We start from the raw sequence: 24,070 nt of genomic DNA, 5'->3' as shown, positions 1-24,070 counted from the left end.
CACACACACTCACACACACAACCGCTACAGCGGAAGTCTTTTTTTCAGTTCTGTCTTCCCTTCCATAGCAGCACAATTGCACCTTATAGTTAAACAGTACATCTGAAGGTAAGTACTTTATGCTTCTCTTCTCAAATTTTTCATTTTCATCTTCCATTTTTCATCTTCCATTTCCCAAAAAAAGCTGTACAACTCACACACAAACTCACATGCTTAAGCAAGAGAAATGATGCAGAGGATGTGAGGTTTAGGTGTGTCGAAACAGCTCAGTCATCACTGTGAGGAAAATAATTAATATCCGGATTATTGTTGATTTTCTTGCTCCTGAGTTGAAATCTCTCTTTCTTTCAGGTGATGTCTCTCTGTTCGGACGAGAGAGAAGACGGAGAGAGCACCTCCGACTCCTCAAAGACTAAAACAGACCGTTATGGATTCCTACTTGTTAACGGAGACACAAATAATGACAGGTCAGTGTTAACAAACACATACATACACACTTACACACACACACACTGTGTAAGAGGTGTGTGTTCAGCTTAGTGTGTGTCTGCAGTAAGGATTTTTGTCAACTTATTCTCAACCGTCACCTACAATTACTTTCTCTGTTGCTCTCAACATCCTGCCACATTACCATGGTGATATTGGCCTTGTCAGAGTGTGGTTTCCTGTTGTGTGTGTATGTGTGTGTGTGTGTTAGGGTGTTTATTATGATAGCTGTGCTTTGTAGGCTGATAATCCTAGACACTTACATTTAAAGGCTGCCTGTTGCAATGGTGTGGACAAGGAACAGTGCTTCAGTTAGGTCAAATGTAAACAGTGAGAGAAAACATACAAAGCTGCACGGATGGCCCTTATGCAACGGAAATACATTGCAGTATACCTTGTAACATATTGACCCATATAGATGAGTGCAAAAGTTTGCATACCACTTGGTTTTTGGGTGTACAGAATACACAGCTGAAATATTACAGCAATTGAGTCGTCAGTTATCTTTATTTGAAAGATTTAGGAAGTTTATTAGAAACTTTGCATCCCTATTGACATGCTTTAATTAATTTCTTTGAATGTGCCCCATTGGAATATTCCTATTTGGCTACAAGCAACATGTTTACTTTAAACTTAAGGTAATTAATCCAACTAAATTTGGGAGGTGGGGGGGAATCGGAGAATGCAGAGGAAACCCAGAAGAACACAGTGATGCAGGCAGACAATTACCTGAAATCAGGATCAAACCAGGAAGCCTGGAGCTGTGGAGTGGCAATGCGACCTGCTGTAAAATGCTATACAGAGTTACAAAAATTGCAGAAACAAACAGCAGGAGACCTTTAAATTTAGCATTAAATGTTTAGTTGAATTAATGATTTTGTGGTAAGAGAATGCAAACCTTTGCATTGTGTGTATATGAATATATGTACATACTGTATACTGTATGTGTATAGTAGCACATCTTGCTGTATTATCTAATAAATATTACCATAAATACATTAAAAAAATGTATACAGGTTTTTCATTTTATATTTTGCTATCTAAAATGTTATTGGTGTGTGCTTCTTTTTTTTCAAAACAGAAAAATGTCATGAAATTGTCAGTAATGTCATTATTTTCATAGATTTGTCAGTAATGTCATTATTTTCATAGATTTGTCAGTAATGTCGTTACTGTCATAGGTTTGTCAGTAATGTCTTTATTGTCATAGATTCATTTTGTGTAAAGGAGACTACTTATGTAATTGAATTGATTGTATAAGAAAGGTATTTTACATGCATGTATATCCTTTTTTTTTAGTATGAATCAACCTGTGTTGTAAGAAATTGGGCATTTTTAAAAATATACTGCATATGTCACCTAGTTGAATAGAGAACTGTAATACCTGTGTAATACCTAATATCTGTGTCTGACCTTTTTACAGAACAAAAAACAAAGAGATCTATCTATCTATCTATCTATCTATCTATCTATCTATCTATCTATAATAAGCATACCTGAACCTTACTACAGTATTGTTTACATGCTGTCACCAGCAGTGATGACCCCTGTCCCGAGTTGGTGAGACACCGTGAAATGAAATGGATCACCCTTATGAACCAGTGGGATCAGGTGCTAGAGAAGAAGCACAGTAAGGTATGTTTGTGAAAAAAGACAGAAATGTTCACTATTTATCATTCATCATGCTGTCAGAAACCCAAAATCTCCTACATCATCATCATCATCCTCATCATCATCCTCATCATCCTCATCCTCTCTTGGCTACAGATCAAAGCTAAGTGTCAGAAGGGCATCCCAGCGTCTGTCAGGGCCAGGTGCTGGCCCCTGCTGTGTGGAGCGAAACAGAGGAAAGAGAATAACAAAGATCTCTACAAAGTGAGTGAATATGTTAATGAGCAGTAGAGGAAAGAAAAAGAAAGAAAGTAATCACTGCCTGTCTATACATCCTTCCAGACATTTTATTATCATTATTCTAGAACACATCTTTCTCCATGGTCATCACATTATGGAGGTCAGCTCACATCATTATGCCATTTAATGACCTGTACCTACATTTCATTGCAAACTTCCAGGTGCCTATGGAGCAACATTCATTCATTCATTCATTTCAGTAACTGCTTCATCCTGGTCAGGGTTTGTCCCAGGACCACTGGGCAGGAGGCAAGGATACACCCTGGATGGAATGCCAGTCCATCTCAGGGTGCCATGCACACACACACACATTCATTCACACCTAGTGGAAATTTGTGCATGTTTGTGGTAGGTGTGAGGAAACTGGAGAACACATAGGAAACTAACATGTGATGGCAAAATGACATGCTCATTATTCAGGATACGGATAGTCCTGAGTTTGGATTTGTTGCCAAGCCTCGCTGATCAGTGGATCTCTTTGGGGGAACCATTAACAGTTCTACATAGAGCCCCATTAGCAGTTAACCATCCAAAGAACCCCTGGGGTTCTGTAACTTGTTGAAGTTGCTAGCAAAATATTCTGTTTCCTCCTTTGTCCAATAAACCTAATTTGAGTTGCTTATATTTTATAAACAAATGGCACTGCCCCCAGGTCCCTGATGTCACTAGTTGTTGGTGCTGGAACCAAACTAGTTTTGCCAGTCAAGAACTGTCTGTTTTGGCATGGAAACAAGTGAAATGGTTCCAGTTTAGACAACAGCAACTAGTCAGTGGAAAGCAGCTATTGATTGACAGGGTTAGAACTAGAACTGACAGGTCAGAACAGGTCAGGGTTTCCCATAACCTGTTCTGACCTGTCAGTTCTAGTTTGTGTTTCATTCCCCTGTTTATTTCTTTCTGTAAGACTCTGGAGTTGTCCCCGGGTCAGCAAAGCTGGATTGATGTCATCAAGAGAGACACAGACAGGCAGTTTCCCTTCCACGAGATGTTTCAATCCAAAGACAGCCATGGGTAAAAGCAGTCTTCTTCTCTGTTCCTCTCCTTAACAATCATTCATGTCCCTGCTGATAAATCCAGCTTGTTCTAACAAGCTACCAGGTGCCAAAATATAGGTCGTGCTGGTGAAACTGGTAGAAGATGATGATTTACCACTACTAAATTGTTTCAAGAAAACTGCACCTCAGTAAGGGAGATGGACAGTCCAGGACTCGCAGATCTAGTGTCCGTAAATGAGATCATATATTTCAATTAAAGTGATTCACATTTAATTTAACACACTCTGGTCTAGGAGGACTTACCAGCTCAGCCTGTGTTTTGGCAGCTTGGATTTGTTTCAGCAGGGGTTACAGTGAAGCTAATACAAATTTATGTTTTTATATTTCTTTTTGCTTTCTTATGAGAAGCCAGCAGGGCTTGTTGCAGGTTCTGAAGGCGTACACTCAATTTCGGCCTGATGAGGGGTACTGCCAGGCGCAGGGTCCCGTGGCAGCAGTGCTACTAATGAACATGCCCATGGAGGTAGAGGACATATAACCTAATTTAAGACTAATTGTGTACATACAGATTGGTGACAAATTAATGGAAATGATGGCTCCATTATACTGTGGGGGGCATTTATTTTTGCTGGTATGGTTTGGGTCCCATTAGATGGAAGTACCACTGCAAATCAGTGCATAGATATTATGACAGATCACTATCCCGATGGGAATGGTACCTTCCAGGATGACTCCGCCCCCATCCACAGGGCACGAGGGCACACTGAATGGTTTGTTGAGGATGTAAAGCATATACTATGGTTTTCACACTGATTAGATCTCAGCCCAAACTGAGCCCGAGCTGAACACCTATGGGAGATTTTGGAGTAATGTTTTAGACAGCGTTCTCCATAAAAACACCAACTGAGGAAAGTATCTTGTCGAAGAACAGTGTTCATCCCACCAGTTATACTCCAGAGATTCCAGAGTCTTGTAGAATCTATGCTATGGTGCATTGAAGCTGTTCTGGTTGCTTGTCACGGCCCAAAACCTTAATTTGTCAAAAAACTAATTTCTCAAACTTCCTTTAATTTGTTAACCGTTTGTATGCCGATGATTATGTTGGGAAACCGAACTAGTCATTTTATAAAATTATAATACAACTGCATATTCCATGACAATTTCAGGAAGCGTTCTGGTGTTTGGTACAGATCAGCGAACTCTACCTCCCTGGCTACTACAGCCCCCTGCTGGTAGGGCAGAATTACAACAAGCCACAGCACATTTTCTTTGGGGAGAAAATGCACATTTCTTTGGGGAGAAAAATGTCATAGTTTTTATGGTCCATTTTGCACTTTCTGTCTCCACAGGAAGGAGTTTTGTTCGATGCTGCGATTCTCTTTAGCGTGCTAAAAAGGACGTGTCCAGCTGCATACAAACACATGCAGAGACAGGGGGTGGAGCCTCTTATGTTTGCCACTGATTGGCTGATGTGTCTGTATAGCCGCCACCTGCCCTTCAACACTTTACTCCGTGTCTGGGACCTCTTCTTCTGCAATGGTGACGAATGATTTATGCAGGTTTGACTATATACCTTTACAAAGCGAGACTGATACATGTGTGTGTGTGTTGCAGGTGTACGCGTGCTGTTTCAGGTGGCTGTGGTTTTAGTGCGACGGTGCTTAGGAGAGGCTCGACAACGAAAAGAGTGTGAGGGCCAGATGGAGACTCTGGAGAGACTGCGGTCAGTTAGGGGGCGTGTCCAACATGAACAAGCCGACGCCTTTATTCAAGAGGTGAGTAGTTTGGGTGGGACCAGTGCTCAAACTGGACTAACCATGCTTACAGTTGCATAATTAAAAGCGAGTCTTTTTTAATCAGAACATTTTTTTTGTAATATTTGGTGAAGTTCTCCTCACATTCTAGCAGTGGTCAATAGAATATCTACTTAAAATAGAAACTCCAGCTTCTGTGAAACCCCAGGTTCTCTAAACATGAGAAAAAGATAAATAATGGTGATCACTGAGGGTTGCCAGATCTCAGGAAAAATAAGACCACAGTGGAAACAAGGAAACAAGGTCACCATGGTGCGCACGCCTTTCTGATTTGCGGTAATATTCCTTATTATCATCATTTGGTATGGCCATTATTCACTCCGTAATCCCCTTTTCCCTGTCCCAATCTTATCATAAAAAAGAATTGTACATCATAGATCAAGTGTACATGGTAGATACACTGTCTGCACTTACATTTTCCCTACTAAATTGATTGAGACTGAACTCCAATTATTTGGGCAGTTAGGAGTCAGGGAAACAGCCCTCATAAACCCTAAAGCAGAAATTAATGACATTTAACAGAGCAGGATTTTTTTTTAAAAAAAATCCTGGTGGATCCAAAACCTTTCCTAGGAAGACTGTATGCCTACCTGCATGTTTTTGCACTTAACCCACAGGAAAGCTCTAGCAAACAATAGTAGCTAACTATATGAAAACCAGACGTGAGACTGATTCTCATTCTCTCCTTTATCTTAGGTGTGTTCGGTACCTCTGTCCTTGGCAGAGCTCCAGCGACAAACTGAAAAGGAGTTAGAGAAATGGAGGAAAGAGCACCCGGGCTCGACCTTTGACCCTCGAGATCGTTGCCATGGATGCCATATGATATGGGAGAAAGGGAAGGAAAAGGAGAAGGAGAACGAAAAGAAGGAGAGACAGAGCGGGAACCTGAGTGTTCCTCTGATGCGTTCGCATTCGTCTCTCTCTCCGGCAATCCTTCGTAAAAAATGGAGGAAGAGAGGGAGTAAAGCAGAGACTGAGGAGTGGGAGGGACGAGGGTTCTCAAAACAGGACAGTGACGATGAAGAGAAAAGGAGGGCGAGCGTGTGTGGTGTAGCCGGAGAGCTACGGACGAAGACAGAGAAGACACCACAGGAGTTCAGTACACCTTCAAAGAAAGACCGTAACACACATCGTATATCAGATACGGAAACACAGCGGAGTTCTGAATCGTCAGATCACAGTGCCACTGTGTTTGAGGAGGATGAGAATGATGCACCTGTCACCGCCATCCCATCACACACAGACAGTGGTATACCTGAAGAAGAAACAAGGCCACCTTCCAGCCAGAAAGAAGATGATCTACAAACAGGTAACTGTCAACAGGAAATAGAAAAACAGCATGGCAAAAAGAAAGTACAGACTCCCAGAGATGACCAGGACGAAGAAATTTCAACACATCAAGACCAGCCGGAGGCTGAAACACAACAAGAGGAATCACAACCTTCCCAACTAGAGGAGGAAGAGGAAACAAGAAACAAACTTGAAGAGGAAACACAGGAAAACAGAAGTAAACAGGAAGAGAAAACTGAAATTAAGACCTGTAAACCTGAAGAGGAGGTACAACTTAATATCAGCACACAAGAAGAGGAAGTGAATATCACTCAACAGGAAGTGGAAGTCGAGGTAAATACTGACACACAGGGACAGGAAATATATACCTGTACTTGTGAACAGGAGCAGGAAAATGGAATGAACAGTAAACTTGAAGAGGAAATGCAGATGGATAGTAGTAAACAGGAAGAGGAAATAGGGACAAATAGCCAAAAACAAGAAGAAGAAATACAGATGGGCAGCACTGAAGAGGAAGTAAGCAACGAACAGGAAGTGGAAATACCGGAAGAAAAGGAAATAACGGCAAACAGCAGTGAACAGGAAGTGGAAATACCAGAAGAAAAGGAAATAAAGGCAAACAGCAGTGAACAGGAAGTGGAAATACAGGAAGAAAAGGAAATAAAGGCAAACAGCAGCGAACAGGAAGTGGAAATACAGGAAGACAAGGAAATAAAGGCAAACAGCAGTGAACAGGAAGTGGAAATACAGGAAGAAAAGGAAATAAAGGCAAACAGCAGCGAACAGGAGGTAGAAATACAGGAAGAAAAGGAAATAAAGGCAAACAGCATCGAACAGGAAGTGGAAATACAGGAAGAAAAGGAAATAAAGGCAAACAGCAGTGAACAGGAAGTGGAAATACAGGAAGAAAAGCAAATAAAGGCAAACAGCAGTGAACAGGAAGTGGAAATACAGGAAGAAAAGGAAATAAAGGCAAACAGCAGCAAGCAGGAGGTAGAAATACAGGAAGAAAAGCAAATAAAGGCAAACAGCAGTGAACAGGAAGTGGAAATACAGGAAGAAAAGGAAATAAAGGCAAACAGCAGCAAGCAGGAGGTAGAAATACAGGAGGAAGACAAACAAGCAAATAGTGATAATGAAGAAGAGAAGCTCAAAACATGTCTCATACACGAAGAAGACGTCCCTAAAGATGAGCAGCAGCAACAGGAAGACAGCGAACAGAAAAACGAAGTACAACGAAGTTTGGAAACGGATGAAGAAATGCATTCAAATGTGCAAACTCCGAAAGAGCAGAAGGATGCAGAGGAACAAGCACCCTCTGTTCAAGAGGAAGATCATGTGAAAGGTGAACGCTGTGAAAGCGGAAACAATACCGATGAAGAAAGGACACAGCAAGAGCAGGAAGGTGAGAGAGAGCATTCAGAAGAGATAGAGAAGGAGGCACAGATTAGTGACGCACCAGGGGAGGAAACCGTCCTGGACGAAGAAAAGAGAAGTGGCAATAATATCACAGTAGATCAAGAGGCATCAGAAACAGCAGCATCTACACCTTGCGTTCAACCAGAGACAGTGATGGAACATTCTGGAGAATCAGAGACTCCACAGGACTCCAACCAGACACAGGATGAAAACGTAGAGGTTAACAAAATCTCCACACCTGAGCATGGAGAACCTGATAGAACCAGTGGATCTAGCAATCCAGAGCCTCCACAGCCAGACAACAAGGAAGAGGAAGTGGAAACTGAGATAAATATTACAACAGAGTCAAGCCTGGTGAAACAAGGCTCAAACCCAAACCCACAGCTCCGCCTTCGCAGGTCCTCCAGCTCCCACACCTCCTATCCCACAATCCTCTCTGAGGACACTTTCAAGGACCCGCAGCAATGTGTCAAACCAGAGTCATGCCCCCAAACCACAAAGGAGGACGAGTCAAACATCACACAGCCAACACAGACACAAAGCTCCAAACTGGAGGATCCACAGAAACCACAGACACAAGTTTTCTCGACACAATCAAAGTCAGACAAACCCAAACGCAGGGGTCTGTTTCACCGGCTCAGGGCTGACACGCCTTCCAAATCCACCATCCCCAAAATCGTCATCCAGGACTTCAGTGAGGTGGAGGAGAAGCTGAGCTCTAAAGAGAGGAGGCGGCGGAGGAGGATGCAGGAGAGGAAAGAAAAGGAGGAGGAGAAGGAGAGGAAGAAGCTAGAGAAAGAGCTGGAGAAGGAAAAGGAGAGGGAGAGGAAAAAGCCTCAGACAAGAGGGAAGAGTTTTCAGGTGCCCAGTAGAAAGCAAGATGATTATGACGATGTTTTCTCTGGTAGGAGCAGCTCCCAGACGATAGGACATAACAGGAACTCTGAGAGTTACTTCTGACTGAAGAGCACACTGACATTTCTCAGCATTTTTAGCTAAATGGATTGTAGTATGATTAATTCATTTTGCATCAGAGCAAAATCATCCTCAAAACGAGAACAGCCCCATCCTGATATTGAAAAATGCTTTGTGCTAAATATTACCGAGCAAGAAGATTGTAAAGAACACTGGCAATCAATGTTACCCAAAACTGGGAAAGCTTCAAACAACATTTATCCCAAACCCCAACCTTAGTCTATGTGAACGCCAAGTAGAGCTGAGCTTCTTGACGGAAATGTAAATCATAGCATGTTATAATAATAATGATGATGATGATGATGATGATGATGAAGTAATAGTTTCACACTGCTTTATAGAGAAATGCTTGTAAAACTCTCTTCTTTTCAAAGCAGCTGTTAACGCCTGTGTATATACATTTGATAATTAAAGCAAAATGTGCTGATTTTGCTATTTTAATGCTTTAATATATCGTCTACCTTTGAATCAGAAATGAATTCCAAAGCTGAAAGATATGCAAGTTTTATCAGCAAAGTGTAGTTAGTTACACAAGGAAAAAACATCACAGTGCATACTGTTATGGGAAATTAATCAACACTGGGATAGTGTGGATTATTTTTCTTTAACACCAAATGTGTCTTGCTTTTTATCCGTTTATAATTAATGTATAAATAGTTGTTTCATCACCAACCTTCCCTAAATTAATATGGCCAAAAAAAAAATAAAAACACTGCTTGTCATGTTACCGAGAAACCGGAAACCAGCGTAAAGTCCTCCATCCTGCACACTTTCACACTGAGGAAAAATGTAACAAAGTGCTGACACTGGAGACTCCTTCCATGAATGTTAAATAAACATCACCTTACAGAAGGCTTCACAATGTAAACAATGTTTTTCTTTGTTAAATAACAAGACAATTAGTATCCATTCATTAATAGCCTTATCCTATGTGGAGCATCCTCCATACACATCCCTGTATTACTGTTATAATGTATTAATATAAACCTGTGATTTGAATTAGAGCTGGGATTACTGTCAGAGATGCTGTTATAGAAAATTAATCAACACCCTCTAAATCAGATTAAGAATCCAGGAGCACTGTGGTATAAATTATTTTTTATTGAAAGCCTCCTTTAATGAAATTTCCTTGGTATTTGAATGTTGTGATTTCCTAAATCAGAATTTAACCCCAGTAAAAGCCAGTGATGCTTTAGTGGTAATGACTGGTTGGTTTACAAAATAAAATCAGCCATGTAAAGACAATTACAGGTATCTATATTTATCTACATTTATGTTTCAAGTGGCCGTTCAGGAATGAAGTTTGAGGAGACTTAGATTACCAAAGCATGTAAGAGATGACATTGTCTATTCTTCACACAGCTTGAGTTTTAGTGAATTAACTTCAGTGTTCATCACACAGAAATAAACTGTTTGACCTTTTTAAATGTCAGTTCTGTACAATGATTTGGGTGTGCCATGTCTTGTTTTGACCGCTTCACCACTGATTCAACTTTTAAAAAAAGAACAACGCACTTTGAAATAGTAATAAAAAGGACGTTCCATGTGGATGCACTTTCTGTTGTGCGGTTTGGTGTAAATCGTCCATTTGTCTTTTCTCTCTACCCCTTTCACTCTCGGTTTCTTGGGGTATCAGTGCTACAGCGTTCAATCTGACTGTCTCTCGTCCTCGCTGTCACTGGCGAGCACTTCCTGGCTCTGCACTGTCTGGTTGGTCAGCTGAGAGGAAGCCGGCAGCACGGATCCAAAGAAAAGTGAGCAGAACTGTGAAAGAGAGAATGAAAAGGTGATGAATAACAGCTGAGAAGATATGTACGTCTTTTTAAAAATAAAATAACATTTTAAAACCTTTTTATTGGGAGGTCTCTCCACTGACTCCTCCTCCTCGTCTTCCTCTTCACTGAGCAGTCGGCTTTTGTGATTGGTGGAGGAAGATTGAGGTTGAGGTTCGTAGGAAGGCCCTGCAAGGTCACTGGTTTCCATGGCAATGAGATATGAGTCGATGTCATCGCACATAAAGTCATCCGGTGGGAGTTCAGCTCGGGGCCTGGGAGATGGTGAGGAACAGAGCACGAACAAAGTTAATTAATTAATAAGAATGTATGTAATTAGTAAATATTGCCCATAGTGTCCGCTCACAAACATCTCCTTACCCATCGGCTTTGTTGTTGTTGTGGTTGCGCTGGTGTGCGTCTTCAGAGAGAGTAGCAAGTACGAAGTTCGCCTCTAAGACGCTGTCGGACACACTCAGGACAACGGGGCTAATACACACACACACACACACACACACACACACTCACCTGTAAAGTAATTCTAGGACAAAACTGAAAAAATCCATGGTTAATATATTAAGCAGTTTACCTGCCAGGCTCATCGAAGTACATGGAGATGGGAAGACCTGCTGTCTCAGCAAAGACCAACAAACCCTGTGAGCCAGAGAGAAAGGGTTTAAATTAACATACAGCGTTCTGAAGTAATCTTCCACTATCAACATTTAAGCACTCAGATTAACATCTGAAATGAAAAGACAACGCAGTAACTGAAAGCAGGAAGGAGATGAATAATAACTGAACGCTGCACTTCAAAGTCTTGTGAATACCCAATAAACTTAACTAGCTGTGAAAATATCAACTGCCCACCATGTTTATTAAAAAACTAATTATGCATTTTTCAAGCACCTGTATGAATTCCAAACACCCATATGACTGTGTTGTATACAGAAGAGTGACAAATTAAAGGAAAAACTGTGGTTATGCTGTGGGGGCATTTATTTTTGCTAGCACGGATTGTGTCTGCTTGTCCCTTTGAGTAAAGTGTCACTGCAAATTAATGCAAAGTGCATTGAACATTTTTATCCTGATGGGTGTGGTCTCTTTCAAGATGACTCCGCCCTCATCTACTGGGCACCAGGGCTCACTGAATGGTTTGATGAGGATGAAAATGATGTAAATTATTTATTCTGGCCTTCACAAATCCTCAGTCGAGGGAATATCTTGAGGGAAGAACTAGAATCGATGGAGAATGATGCTAAGGTGCATTTGTTGTTCTGGTGGCTTGCAGTAGCCCAAACAGCCTAATAAGACACTTTATGTTGTGTTTTTTCCCCTTTAATTTGTCAACTTTCTGTAGATCAACATAGCGATATAAATATATTAGACACTGTTAGTGTGTGTAGGTTTACCCTGAGCTCTTTAAGGCAGAAGGTGATGCTGGTCTGAGAGCCAATAGCAAAGTGATCAAACTCTTCTGAGCTCAAACACAACTCAGTCATCATGGCTTTTGATGAGTCTGGTGAGAAAGGGAGAAAAAGACCATTTTAAAGACCATTTTAAATTTAACACAATTTTTCCAAGAAAAAAAATTTTCCAAGAAGAAAAACATCTAAATGTAAAATTAAAATCATTATATGTACATAAATGTAAATTCATTTTACTAATATATCATTTTATTTTAATTTTTCGCAACTTGCACAACAAGTTTTTAAACACGGAATATGAATAAATGTCAGAAGTTGTAAAAGAAGTCAGTTATTTGGGGGCGTAAATGTGACTATCTCAGTGCTACAGTTAAAAGTAACAGAAAGAGAAAGCTTAGAGACTTGTACACTGAGGATGGAGGGTATAAAAGTGAAAAATAAAGAGGTAAGGGATTGAGAGAGCTCGAGGGAGGATCGCAGCCCTGGGTTTGGGCTTGTAGTGATTTGGGAGAGGTGCTCTTTAAGCCACCTGATGCATCTGAAATGTGTTGCCAGTTGAAAAACCTCAATGACCACGATTACCACTGTACCAACATCAGGCCCAGTAAAGAAGGAACAGTGTATTGTTCTTGTAAACACATTTTACAGAACAGAAAATAACAGGGAAACCCGACACATCACCTGCATCATCTTCTACGTGGTTTCTGAGCCAAACTCGATCGCTGCTCACTGATACACTCACTTCCTCCAGAGAGGGCGGGAAATGCAGAACTGTATCCACCCACAACCTGCACAAAGATAACAAGGAGGACGCTGTAGAAGAAACTACGAGACACAGACTGAAACAGAGATGAAGGAAAAGAGAGGTGGAGAGGGGAAGGAGCACCTGGGTTGGGCTCGGAGCATGTTGGTGCAGCTGTCCTTGTCAAACACTGCTTGCAAGCTCTCACAGTCTTGAAAGGAGAGGTTGTGTGTCTTTAAAAGCCCTGAAACACACACACACACAAACATAATGTGCTGTAATAGTAATCAATGACTGGGTGGTGTAATGCAGAGTTACTCTTACCACCCGGAGTTCATTATTTTCCAAATCCAGCATGTCCCAAAGTGTTTTATTCCTCTTATAACACAGTAATTTGCCATCAAGTACAATTTTTTTTAGGTCTTGTTATCACTTACAATTATAGTGGCTAAAAACAGCTATTGCCTCACCAGAGTCTCTTTTTTCTCTTCAAGTTAAAAACAAAAATACACAGCTTGTCATGTTACAGAGAAACCAAGAAGAGAAGTTTCCCATGATGACTTTCCCAAGTTTCCCATGAAGACTTTCCCATGATGGAAAACATACTGACTGTTACAAAGCACTGACACTGGAGACTCCTTCCATAAATGTTAAATAAATGTTTCCTTAGTTAAAGCTCCACTATATCTATGATCAAGCTTGTTTTTACCATGTTTGCAGTGCAGTGTGATTCTCAGACGACTCTGCTCAGTGTTCATCTCAATACGGCACTTCTCCACAGAGCGCTCGAGAGATGAGAGAGACCTGAACACCGTCTGTACACTCTGAGAGAGACAGAGAGAGAGAGAGAGAGAGAGAGAGAGAGAGACAGAAACACACTGAAACACTGAACATATACAAAGACAGTCACTAGAGGTGTCGAGATTCATTGATTTGAATCAGTGCTCATACACACATTCACACCTAGGGACAATTTTGAGTATCCAATCCTTTTTTAGAGGGTGGAAAGAAACTGGAGAACGTGCAAAATATAACAAAATAAACAACTGCCACATAGGAAATTAATATCACAGATTTGAGATAAAGAGTGTGAGAAGAGACAGGGAACATGGGAAGACTTCGCGTTTTACCTTGATGGGCATTTTGCAGCGGAAGGCTTGGTCTGGAGGAGCCTGGTACCTCTGGAAGAAGAGCGGAGTCATCAGGAAGCAGGCAAACGCTGATCGGGATGAGTTCACTGCACGTAGGGTTAGCTGCAAAACATGAGCACATGATATACATAAACCTAGACACACAAAAATATGGATAAATAAATATAAATATCAAAAGGAGAACCAATACATCACACGTAATGCATAATGCACTAAGCCCCTTAATCCAACAATATTAATGGGGATATTTAACACAGCATGACCACACAGGCATAGACACTAACCCCATCCTCAGTGGGCTCCAAGTAAAGTTCTTCTCCAATCCTTGAAAGGGAGTGTATTGCTTTGGCCAGCACTGTAAGAAAGAATGAATGTACATGCAATAAATGAGGACTGGTTCTCAATTGACTTACCTGGTTAAACAAAGGTTATTATTATTATAAAGATACTGTGAAAAATATACTAATAACATCCCAGCAAACACAGAACATTTCCCTAACGTTGGCATTTGGTTCCCTTTTGGTTATGTGTTTTTGGGAACCATTTCATAACCTTCGGGGAACATTTTATTACGATGAACAAAGTCAGCGCTGTTCCTGAAATATTCTGCAAACTTCTTCTGCATGTTTACATGGCCAAAGACTGCTTTTAGGTATTACTTCTGTAACCACAAAGTAATGCTCTGGACGATGTAATGTTCTTTCATGGTTTCAGAATACGAGGTTTGCCAAATGAGTATTTTTTAAACTACAAACTAACATTCCCTTGCAGGAAGTTTGCCAAAGGTTGCTTTATTTCTGCATACAAACTAATGTCCCGGATACATTCCATTCCCGAATATTTACACAGAAATTACAATAGACTGGACAGACACTGTTTAAAATATTTCTCTGATTAAAAGGGAACGCAAATCAAAAAATATTCTGTATTACATTCATGATTGTGTATTCTGCAACGCCAGCAATAAATAAATTTGGCTACAGATTATATTCAGACTTTTTCTGGTGTCTCTTGTGATTCAGTCAGAGCTCTTCATATCTTCTATGTATAGTGATGTAATATTATGATTATGATTATTATCATGTGTATTAATGTAGCTTGCTGTATTAGAAAATCACTATGTCTGTCCTGTTTTATTATATACTGGTTAGATATAACAAACCAACCAGGTTTGTACCAGTATAGTACCAGGTTTGTCTAGGGATGGTTCAGAGAAAGTTCCTCTAACGTTAGAAGAACGTTCTCCTAACCATCCAGGGTTTGTTCAAGGTTCCCGAGAGGTTCAAATTATTTAAAAGTTACAGGAACATTAGGGGAACTTTCTCTGAACTAAAGCTGTTCTCAAAACTTTCTGGGAACCAATGATTGTTAGCTCGGGCTAAAAGGCGAAAGAATAAGGAGATAAAAGGAGATATAAAAGTATTAAGCATTTAATGTTAGTAATGTTAGTAAGTTATTCACATATCTAAGTCACCTTTGACGTTTCCTCCGGTTGCAACGCAGTCCATCCTCATGCACTTGCACAGAATTAATTCTGAAAAACAAACTAACTACCTAGATGCGTTATTCATTATTCCAAAAACTGTTTGCGGTTCAAACGCAGATTTTGGTGCAAAACACCCTCAATAACAAAAACATGAAAACACTTCTAAACTGTTTACTTCTCATCACTTCGCCATGTCGCGCGCTGAGACCAACCAATCAAATCTCGCCACGTCATATAAACGCGCCCTGGGTTTCTGTCGCCTACTGACAACGGAGGAATCTCAAATGGCTCCCTGTTAACCACACAGAATGGTGCACTACATACAGAAGCTGTTACTTCATTCCCTATGTAGTGCACTTATGTAGGAACTAGCGAGCTATTTGAGATTCAGGAATGTGTGTGGTAATATGTGTAGCAAACAGCTAACAGTGTGAATGTAGTCCCAAGCAACTACTTACTTATCTAATACTATTTATGTGTACTGACTGACTTTAGAAAGTCATTCATTATAAATTTTTCATGTTCAAAACATACACTGGGAATGTTGGATGTATGGAAAGCATTGGATAAACTGTTCCCAGACTGCTCCTAGGCCCTTTAGTCTAAAAAGTATTCAGGGACCATGTTATGATCACACCACAGATAGATATATTTCTGTGTTAAATATAGTTTCCCAGTGAGCATAGAAACGTAACGTTATTCCCTAACGTTAGCATTTGGTTCTCCTTTGGGTATTTTTGGGAACCATATCATAACGTTCTGGGAATGATTTGTATTTTTGTTAGAATGTTCAAAGTCAGCACTCTTCCTGAAATGTTCTGGGAATGTTAAAACAGTACAAAAAATGTTCAACTGACAAGAAGTTTTCATCAACGGTTGCTTTAGGTACTGTTTCATAACCACAAATTAATATTCTGGGAACATTCCCATAACATTCTCTTACAGGAAGTTTTCAAAGTTCACCAAAGATAGCTTTTAGGCTTTATATTTCGCATACAATCTAACATTCTGGGTAATTATTATGCAATATTTATTAATGTATCTTGTTATATTAGAAAACGAGTGCACCTGTCCTGTTTTATTACATAAAAAACCATATGGGAACCTTATGACAACCAGCCAGATTTGTGCAGGACAGTAAGAGGTTTGTGTAGAGATGGTTCAAAGAATGTTCCTTCAATGTTACGGGAATGTTCTCAAAATATTGAGGGTTTCTTCAAGGCTCCAAAGAGGTCAAAAAAAAATGTCAGGGTTACCAGAACATTAGGGGAACATCCTACGAGCCATCATGGGTTACTGCATGGTTCCTGAGAGGTTCAAATAATAATGTAAAGGTTACCAGAACATGAATGTTTTGGGGTTACTGCAAGGGTTATTTAAAAAGTTATGGGAATGTTTGGACCATGTATAAAAAAATGGCCCCAGAAAGCTCTGGGAACCAACAGTTGTTAGTTGGGTTGGTATCATGTTAAGAGCACTAATCCTAGTAAAATTGCTGTTAGAGTTTTTTAAGCTGACATTTTTCTGTGTTATTTACTGAGCTTTAGATTAGAAAATGAAAAAGAAAATGAAGAAACACATTAAGCCTATGTTCATTCAAGAGACCAGTTAATGAGGTGTATATATGCTTTCATTCATTCATCTTCAGTAACCTTTTTGTCCTAGTCAGGGTTGCACCTGGAACCTATCCCTGGAACACTGGGTGTGAGGCAGGAATACACCCTGGATGAGACACCACATACACACACATGCACATTTACACACACACTCATTCACTCACTGGGGCAATTTATCTCAGCCCAGCCTAGCTACCATGTTTTTGGGAGGTGGGAGGAGACTGGAGAACCCACACAGACAGTAACCCGAGCTCAGGCTCGGACCAGGGACCTTGGAGCTGTGAGTCAGCAAGGCTACCCCCTGTGGCATCATGCCATCCTATACATACTTTAATAAACTATAAATAATAACTATATATTAAGTAGTTGATAGTGATCTCCACAGTCATAAGGTCAAATGATGTTATCAGTGATCCTTTCTCAGTTTGTAAATCATGGTGTCAAATGTATTTATTCATTTGTTTGTTTATGTACTTATTTATTTGTAAATGTGTTTAATATCATTTGATCAGATTTAGCAGTATAATAGCAAACTGAATCACACCTTGTCATACTCCCTGCATAATTTGAGGAACCGCAGCAAAAAATCTCTTGTGTACAATCCTGTTTGCATTTCACCTGCCTTTAATTTCCAAGAAAAAGATTCTAAAGCCACTCCTATTTACAGCACCAATAACGTGTTAACATGAAAAACGCTGTTGAGTATTTTTGCTTTGATATATCAGGCAATTAGAAAACCACTTTATAAACCACTGTGACCACAGTGTCACTCTTTCACTGTGATGGCAAAATGAATAATTATGAAACACACACGCAAGTTTACCCAAGTGTGAGAGTGGACGGAGAGTAAGAAGAGAAGACTGTACTTCCTAGGGAAGATGTCAACTTGACACACTTGTCTTTCTTGTCTGTCTGGGTCTGTGTCATAGCTGAACACACCTCTGTGCCTTTCCTGGCCTCCATCAGACGTGTGCATATCTTTCAAACAGAAATAAAATCAGCATTTACTGGGAAGGTAAACAAAAATGGCTGGATTTGTATGATATGGAAGTATCATCATTTTGAAGTCTGAGAGGAATATCAAGGACAGTGAGATACACTCACTTAACAGTGACGTGCTTGGAGATGATCTGAAGACTTGAAGAATTTTAAGATGTGGATCTACCACACTTCAGGATTTGATGGAATTTTACCTTTGGCTTTGGACATGTAACGTAATCTTTCACTTTCAATGTGTGTAAATGGCGGACACAAACTCTGCATCGGACACTCAGGTCTTGTTGCAGTCCATGCTTCAAAGGCTGAGACTTCAACCAAGACCTGCGAGCAACAGCGCACACACACAAGATGAAGTACAGTATAATGCAACATTGATAGAGCAAACTGGCAGTGCTGGTGAGAGCCCACCTCAAACACCGCCAATGTACAATTTTGATTTTTCTATGGACAGCAATTTTAATGTGACTAATCTGGCCAGACCACTGAGTCCGGGTTCGACTGGCGTAACAACGTCTCTGTCACAAGAATTTGCCAAAGGAATCGATGTTCACACTCCAGGAATGTCATCTACACCAAAACGGAGAACATTAAGTTGGGGGTTTATGAGCAACCACACTGTATCAGGAGGGAACAGTGATGTCCGTACAAGCGCAGATGATGGTGTGATGCCTAAGCAGGTCAGGAAGCAAAAATTCTCTCTGACAAAAATGAGTGATGGCAGTGTCCAGACGGAATCAAACATCCAGGGCCAGGGGGTTGGACAGAAGGGATGGACCCAGAAGATGAAGGAAAAATGGAAGGAGAGACACAAAAGCATACCCAGAAGAGAACAAGACGACAGCGAGAGACAAGAACAGAGCAAAGTTGCAAATGTAAGTTTTATTATTTTTTTTAACTAAAAAAAAAATTTTATACATTCAATCTCAAACTTGTTGCATTTCATTTCAGTCTGTTAAAAAATTCACTTTCATTCTATTCTCTATGTAGAGGATCAGGTCTCCAATTCCTATACAAACTGGGCCCAATGAAACCAATACAACTACAGCATTCAATGAGGAAGTTAGTGTCCAGAGCCAGCCAATCAACAATGGTCCAGTCGAAAGCATATCCAGTCCACTCGATCACATGAGGTACATGAAATATGAGCTATGTGGTTATCACAACACATCTGTCATCTTTGAGAATGTTGTCCTGCTCAACTCTGCTGAACTAACACACCCTCAGAGTAGGAGAAAATGAAAATGTGACTTGTGTTAAGGAATTACAACTGAAGCACTGAAAGAGGAATTATGATAGTGTTTATAATGTACAAGAAACATAGTTGTATTGCACATATGCCAAGACAGTTTTACTACACTCTTAAAGATCTGTAATTTCAACCTGAGTGCTACTGAAAGCCGAATATCCTGTCTAAATAAATGCACCAAAAAAGGCTTTAACTCTAAAACTTATTTATTAAGAAGTTGGTCAAATCTAAGGAGCTTAAGTAAAGTTTGTTTTCTACTAAACTACTAATCAAAGAACATTAACAAAGAATATTTACATTGTTAGCACCTTTTCCACACCCATTTTTGTAAACCAAATTATAATCACTCTAATCGATACCAAATTTATACTGTTTTTATATATTTTCACAGTGAGACCTTATTTTCACCGGGGTCTTTTAACCTGATGGAAGAGATTTTCACTGGTCAGGAGTGGGCCAAGTTCCTCCCATACAGCACCAGCAGCCAATTAGCATCCAGTTCCATCCCACAAGACCAAAGAATAGGATTAACAAGCAGTATTAGCCAATCAAGTCAAAATGAGCAAACCTTGCTCAGCCAGTGGAATTACAGAGAGGCCACAGGCCTTGATTTGGGAATGACACAATCAAAAATGAACTCTGGAAGTTTCCACAACATGGACACCACTGAATACATGTTTAACCAAAGAAAGACCTCAGATTTCGGTATGCATCCTATGTCTGAGTTACACAACGGTCAGTATGGACTGTCTGATTCAAGATCAAACCATGTGGAGAGCATGGATCTGCATGTCAGCCCGTTGGGGAACAATTATACAATCAAAGAACAAGCACATATTTATCCATATAAGCAGTCAAACTCAATACAACTAAATATAAATCAGACGTTACCCAGTGAGCAAAGTGCGAATCAGTCACAAGCGACGGAAATAACCCACAAGCAACCTGGAAGTGTGCATGAGGTTCTCCCCCAATTGGATTTATCATATCTTCAGGTAATAATAATAACTGAAAAGAGGATTTTTATTTAATGGCAGATTAAAGGAAAAGCAAACATAAAGTGTCTTATTAAGGTTTTGCAAAAGAGCTGCCAGAAGAGCTTCCATGGTCCTTGGTGTAGATTCTTCATGTCTCTGGAAATAAACACTATTATTCCAAAAGATATTCCCTCAGTTGGTGTTTTGATGATGGTAGAGAAGAGTGCTGTCTAACACATCATAGATGTTCAATTAGGTTCAGATCTGGTTTCTGTGAAGACCATCGCACTGAGGATTTACATAATTTCCATCTTCATAAAACCATTCAGTTAGCCTTTGTGCATGGGGGCAGAGTCATCCTGGAAAAGACCACTCCCATCAGGATAACAATGTTTCATCATGGGTCAGAAGAATTTTGTTTTGATTTGCAGTGACGCTTCCCTGTAAGGGGACAAGCGTACCCAAACCATGCCATGAAAATAAATAAATGCCCCACAACATAAACCATTTTTTCATTAATTTGCTACCTTTCTGTATATTGTATATATGTGTAATTCCATATATCAGATTCAGCAATCAGTCTCTCCTCCCCTTAAAAAACCCCATGGTGACTGCAATACAGGTTTATTTTATGAACATAATCCAGTTCTTCAAATTGAAAGCACATTAGCCAAACATGTATCATCATAATTAATGTCTTAGAGCTGTTTCTTGAAGTTTCTACCCAAACCAGTTACAGTTAAAGAGTGGATACAAAACAGTAATTAGTTTTAATAAAAATTAATTAAAATTGTTTTATTTAAGGTGACACACACACACGCACACACACACACACACACACACATATAGATAGATAGATAGATAGATAGATTAATAGATAGATAGATTTACATTTGTTTTAATTTACTGAGCCTTGAGATGAAATTAATAACTGTTTATTAGCAGTAAACTACAATATCTATATAATAGCTGTAACAACCACAAGGCTATATAGTTAAATAATAATAAAAGTCCTTTTTGTGTATTAACGTGTGATCTTTCAAAAGAATCTTACAGACGTGCATCACGAGACAGAGTTACAAGTATGAATAAACAAATAAAATCTCTAGCATGAAGTATAACAACATTCTCAAACCCATTTGTTGGCCCAGTTGAAGACAATACATATTTTTTGTGTAATTCTGTAATTCAATGTACATATGAGTTCCTACCATTTGTGTTCTCTCAGTATTTTATCTCTTCTCTTCTCAGTCCAAAGACAATTCCTCCCTGAAGAAGCAAGTATCTCTGAGCCGCAAGCGGGGTCACTCCACAGAGAGAAGAGGTTCAAATGAATGGAGATCAGAGACAGCAGAAATACATGAGTGGAGACATAATTCCTCCCCTTCAGATCCAGCACCAAGTCTTTCCCCTGCCTCCTCTATTTCCTCTCTCCAGCACTCTGTTTCCCAGGATTCAGAGTCATCGGTGTCTACAGAAACTGTGATCAAAAAGGTGAGGCAGTCTATGAGACTAAATTTTTCATCAAAACCTTGATCATTGTAACAGGTGTATATACTCTCGTGTGAAGTGATTATATGAAAATGATCGTATGAAAATTTAGGTTAGGGTTAGGGGTGGGGTTTAGGATTCATATTTATCAAACTGAACATAATCCAACCACATCTCTAAACCACAGCTTGTTCACAATTCTCATTGGATCACATTGGAACTGGTGGAAGAACCAGGGAATAAGGAAATACAATGGGGCATGCTGTTATAGGAAAATAATCAATGCCACCACTGTGTCAAAAAACACCACAGCATTTCATGTTATTGGGAAACCAGAAATCTCCAAGTCCTCTTTCCTGAAGACTTGCTGACTGTTACAAAGTGCTGACACTGTAGACTCCTTCCATAAATGTCAGTTAAACATCTCCTTACAGAAAGCTTCATCATATCAGTGATTATATGCTTGTCTTTATTAAATAACAACACAATATTTTTTAAGCTTTAAAGGCTTAAATCATATGGCTCATCCTCCATACATCCCTGTGAGCAATCTGTTGCTATAGAAACGCTAACATAGTAGAATAATCACATTAATATAAACCTGTCAGAGCTGCTATTTTAGAAAATTAATCAATTTCCTTCTGACCAGTCAGATGTGAGAATTCAGAAGCGCTGTGATATAGTGTATATTACTGATGCTCTGAGCAGTCCACATTACTGCTTTTATCACTCATATGCATGAACTGTATTTTGTGTGTGACTAACTTCCATCAACTTTCATTTTTCTTAATTATCAGAGGAAGGTGGAGAACAAACGTCATGTGCGATTTGCAGATGAGGTGACCATTGTACCACCCCTTGTTCTGTCTGACGATGATAGCGATGCTGATGATGAGGATTACTGTCATAATGGCAATGAGGGCAATGATGACAGTGGAGAAGAGTCGCTGTCTCGCCCGTATGTTCCCAGATGGATTGAGGCACTCAGGAGTAAGGCTAATAGGAAGCCCAAACTTAAACTTCCACGCAGGACTAAAAAATATCGTTTTGTGTGACATAGCAAAAACTACAAACACTACCTTCACCTGAATAACACTGTTATTAAAACACAGGTCTGTAATAAGTTATGTAAAGAAAACTCCATGATCCGTTCTGAAGTGATCATGACCTCCAAAGTGAGAAGCCTGCACTTCAAAACATTTGTAGCTATATCTATAAATTTAACTAACTAGATTAATGCTTATAATTTGCATTATTTGCATTATTTTGTGTGAATATAATACACTTATTAGACAGTTTATTAGGAACACCTATACACATGCAAATTCATGCAATTATCCAGACAGCCAATTACGTATCAGCAGTGCAATACATAAAATCATGTAGGTCAAGAGCTTCAGTTGATCTTCACATCAAACATCAGAATGGGGGAAAAATCTGATCTCAGTGACTTTGGTTGTTGGTGCCAGATGGGCTGGTTTGAGTATTTCAGAAACTGCTGATCTCCTGGGATTTTCACACACAACAGTCTCTAGAGTTTACACAGAATGGTGCAAAAAAACAAAACAAAACAGAAAAATCATCCAATGAGTGGCAGTTCTGCAGGTGGAAACACCTCGTTGATGAGAGAGGTCAGAGGAGAATGACCAGACTGGTTTGAGATGACAGGAAGTCTACAGTAACTCAAATAAGCACTCTTTCCAACCATGGTGAGCAGAAAAGGATCTCAGAAAGCACAACACATCAAACCTTGAAGCGGATCGGCTACAAGCAGAAAATGACATGGAGTTTCATTCCTGTGAGCCGAGAACAGGAATCTGAGGCTACAGTGGAAACAAGTCAGTGAGATCACATTTTTCTCCATTCTGATGTTTGATGTGAACATTAACTGAAGATCTGTATCTGCATGATTCTGTGCATTGTGCTGCTGACACAGGATTGGCTGCATAATTGCATGGATAACTGCATGAATGTGCAGGTGTACAGGCGTTCATACTTTAGGCCACACCTACAGGAGTCACAGACTCCAAGCGACATAAGCAAGTTATTTCGAAGTGTAATTTGAATATGTTTTGTACCTGCACTTGTACATATGTAGGTAAACTTGTGAGTTGCCACAGCCATTTTCTCTTTCAGAAACTTAACAGCACAACGATTTGGCAAGGCAAAGTGTCCACCATTTGTTTATTACAGTAATGATCATTTAGAAGGGCCCTATGAAATAACTGATTTTAAATACATCTTTGTAAAAATGAAATGTGGAATAACTTAACAAG

The 24,070-nt window shown here is 39.8% G+C and overlaps 3 protein-coding genes across 4 annotated transcripts; 2 read left to right on the top strand and 1 right to left on the bottom strand.

The window, feature by feature from the left end:
- On the top strand, positions 1-9,752 carry tbc1d10c (TBC1 domain family, member 10C). Of its 2 annotated transcripts, none has more exons than XM_034305882.2 (10): positions 1-108; positions 352-467; positions 2,025-2,121; positions 2,254-2,361; positions 3,302-3,408; positions 3,801-3,915; positions 4,559-4,624; positions 4,742-4,931; positions 5,007-5,167; positions 5,903-9,752. In XM_034305882.2, exons 2-10 carry the CDS (start codon positions 355-357, stop codon positions 8,873-8,875), a joined length of 3,930 nt encoding a protein of 1,309 aa, XP_034161773.2. In that variant the 5' UTR covers positions 1-108; positions 352-354; the 3' UTR covers positions 8,876-9,752. The 2 variants fall into 2 exon arrangements, with proteins under 2 accessions (XP_034161773.2, XP_026796338.3); XM_026940537.3 differs by having other exon boundaries at positions 2,022-2,121.
- Positions 9,753-9,973: 221 nt separating this feature from the next.
- Positions 9,974-15,693, bottom strand: rad9a (RAD9 checkpoint clamp component A). The gene is made up of 11 exons (XM_026940536.3): positions 15,454-15,693; positions 14,264-14,334; positions 13,959-14,081; positions 13,538-13,652; positions 12,973-13,072; positions 12,768-12,874; positions 12,072-12,178; positions 11,252-11,316; positions 11,044-11,151; positions 10,739-10,937; positions 9,974-10,654 (listed from the first exon to the last, which is right to left on the bottom strand). Exons 1-11 carry the CDS (start codon positions 15,491-15,493, stop codon positions 10,538-10,540), a joined length of 1,152 nt encoding a protein of 383 aa, XP_026796337.2. The 5' UTR covers positions 15,494-15,693; the 3' UTR covers positions 9,974-10,537.
- A 2,321-nt stretch (positions 15,694-18,014) lies between these two features.
- On the top strand, positions 18,015-24,019 carry zgc:113229 (uncharacterized protein LOC550612 homolog). Its single transcript, XM_026940641.3, has 5 exons — positions 18,015-18,952; positions 19,068-19,210; positions 19,718-20,321; positions 21,555-21,797; positions 22,592-24,019. The coding sequence occupies exons 1-5, from the start codon at positions 18,323-18,325 to the stop codon at positions 22,847-22,849; spliced, it is 1,878 nt and encodes a 625-aa protein (XP_026796442.3). The 5' UTR covers positions 18,015-18,322; the 3' UTR covers positions 22,850-24,019.
- The last annotated feature ends 51 nt before the right edge of the window (positions 24,020-24,070 follow it).

Source organism: Pangasianodon hypophthalmus, chromosome 7, assembly GCF_027358585.1.
Source record: "Pangasianodon hypophthalmus isolate fPanHyp1 chromosome 7, fPanHyp1.pri, whole genome shotgun sequence".
In the NCBI taxonomy this organism is placed as follows: Eukaryota; Metazoa; Chordata; class Actinopteri; order Siluriformes; family Pangasiidae; genus Pangasianodon; species Pangasianodon hypophthalmus.
Note: the sequence above shows the minus strand (reverse complement) of the source record. Positions and strands in the feature narration are given on the sequence as shown.

Coding starts and splice junctions, on each gene's coding strand:
- tbc1d10c (XM_026940537.3), top strand. CDS start 355: ATGTCTCTCTGTTCGGACGAGAGAGAAGACGGAGAGAGCACCTCCGAC. Junction 3,916..4,558: donor TAATGAACATGCCCATGGAG/GTAGAGGACATA, acceptor TGACAATTTCAG/GAAGCGTTCTGGTGTTTGGT. Junction 4,932..5,006: donor GGACCTCTTCTTCTGCAATG/GTGACGAATGAT, acceptor TGTGTGTTGCAG/GTGTACGCGTGCTGTTTCAG.
- rad9a (XM_026940536.3), bottom strand. CDS start 15,493: ATGAGGATGGACTGCGTTGCAACCGGAGGAAACGTCAAAG. Junction 14,082..14,263: donor TGGAGCCCACTGAGGATGGG/GTTAGTGTCTAT, acceptor CATGTTTTGCAG/CTAACCCTACGTGCAGTGAA. Junction 10,655..10,738: donor AGAGACCTCCCAATAAAAAG/GTTTTAAAATGT, acceptor TCTCTTTCACAG/TTCTGCTCACTTTTCTTTGG.
- zgc:113229 (XM_026940641.3), top strand. CDS start 18,323: ATGGCGGACACAAACTCTGCATCGGACACTCAGGTCTTGTTGCAGTCC. Junction 18,953..19,067: donor AACAGAGCAAAGTTGCAAAT/GTAAGTTTTATT, acceptor TTCTCTATGTAG/AGGATCAGGTCTCCAATTCC. Junction 21,798..22,591: donor CAGAAACTGTGATCAAAAAG/GTGAGGCAGTCT, acceptor CTTAATTATCAG/AGGAAGGTGGAGAACAAACG.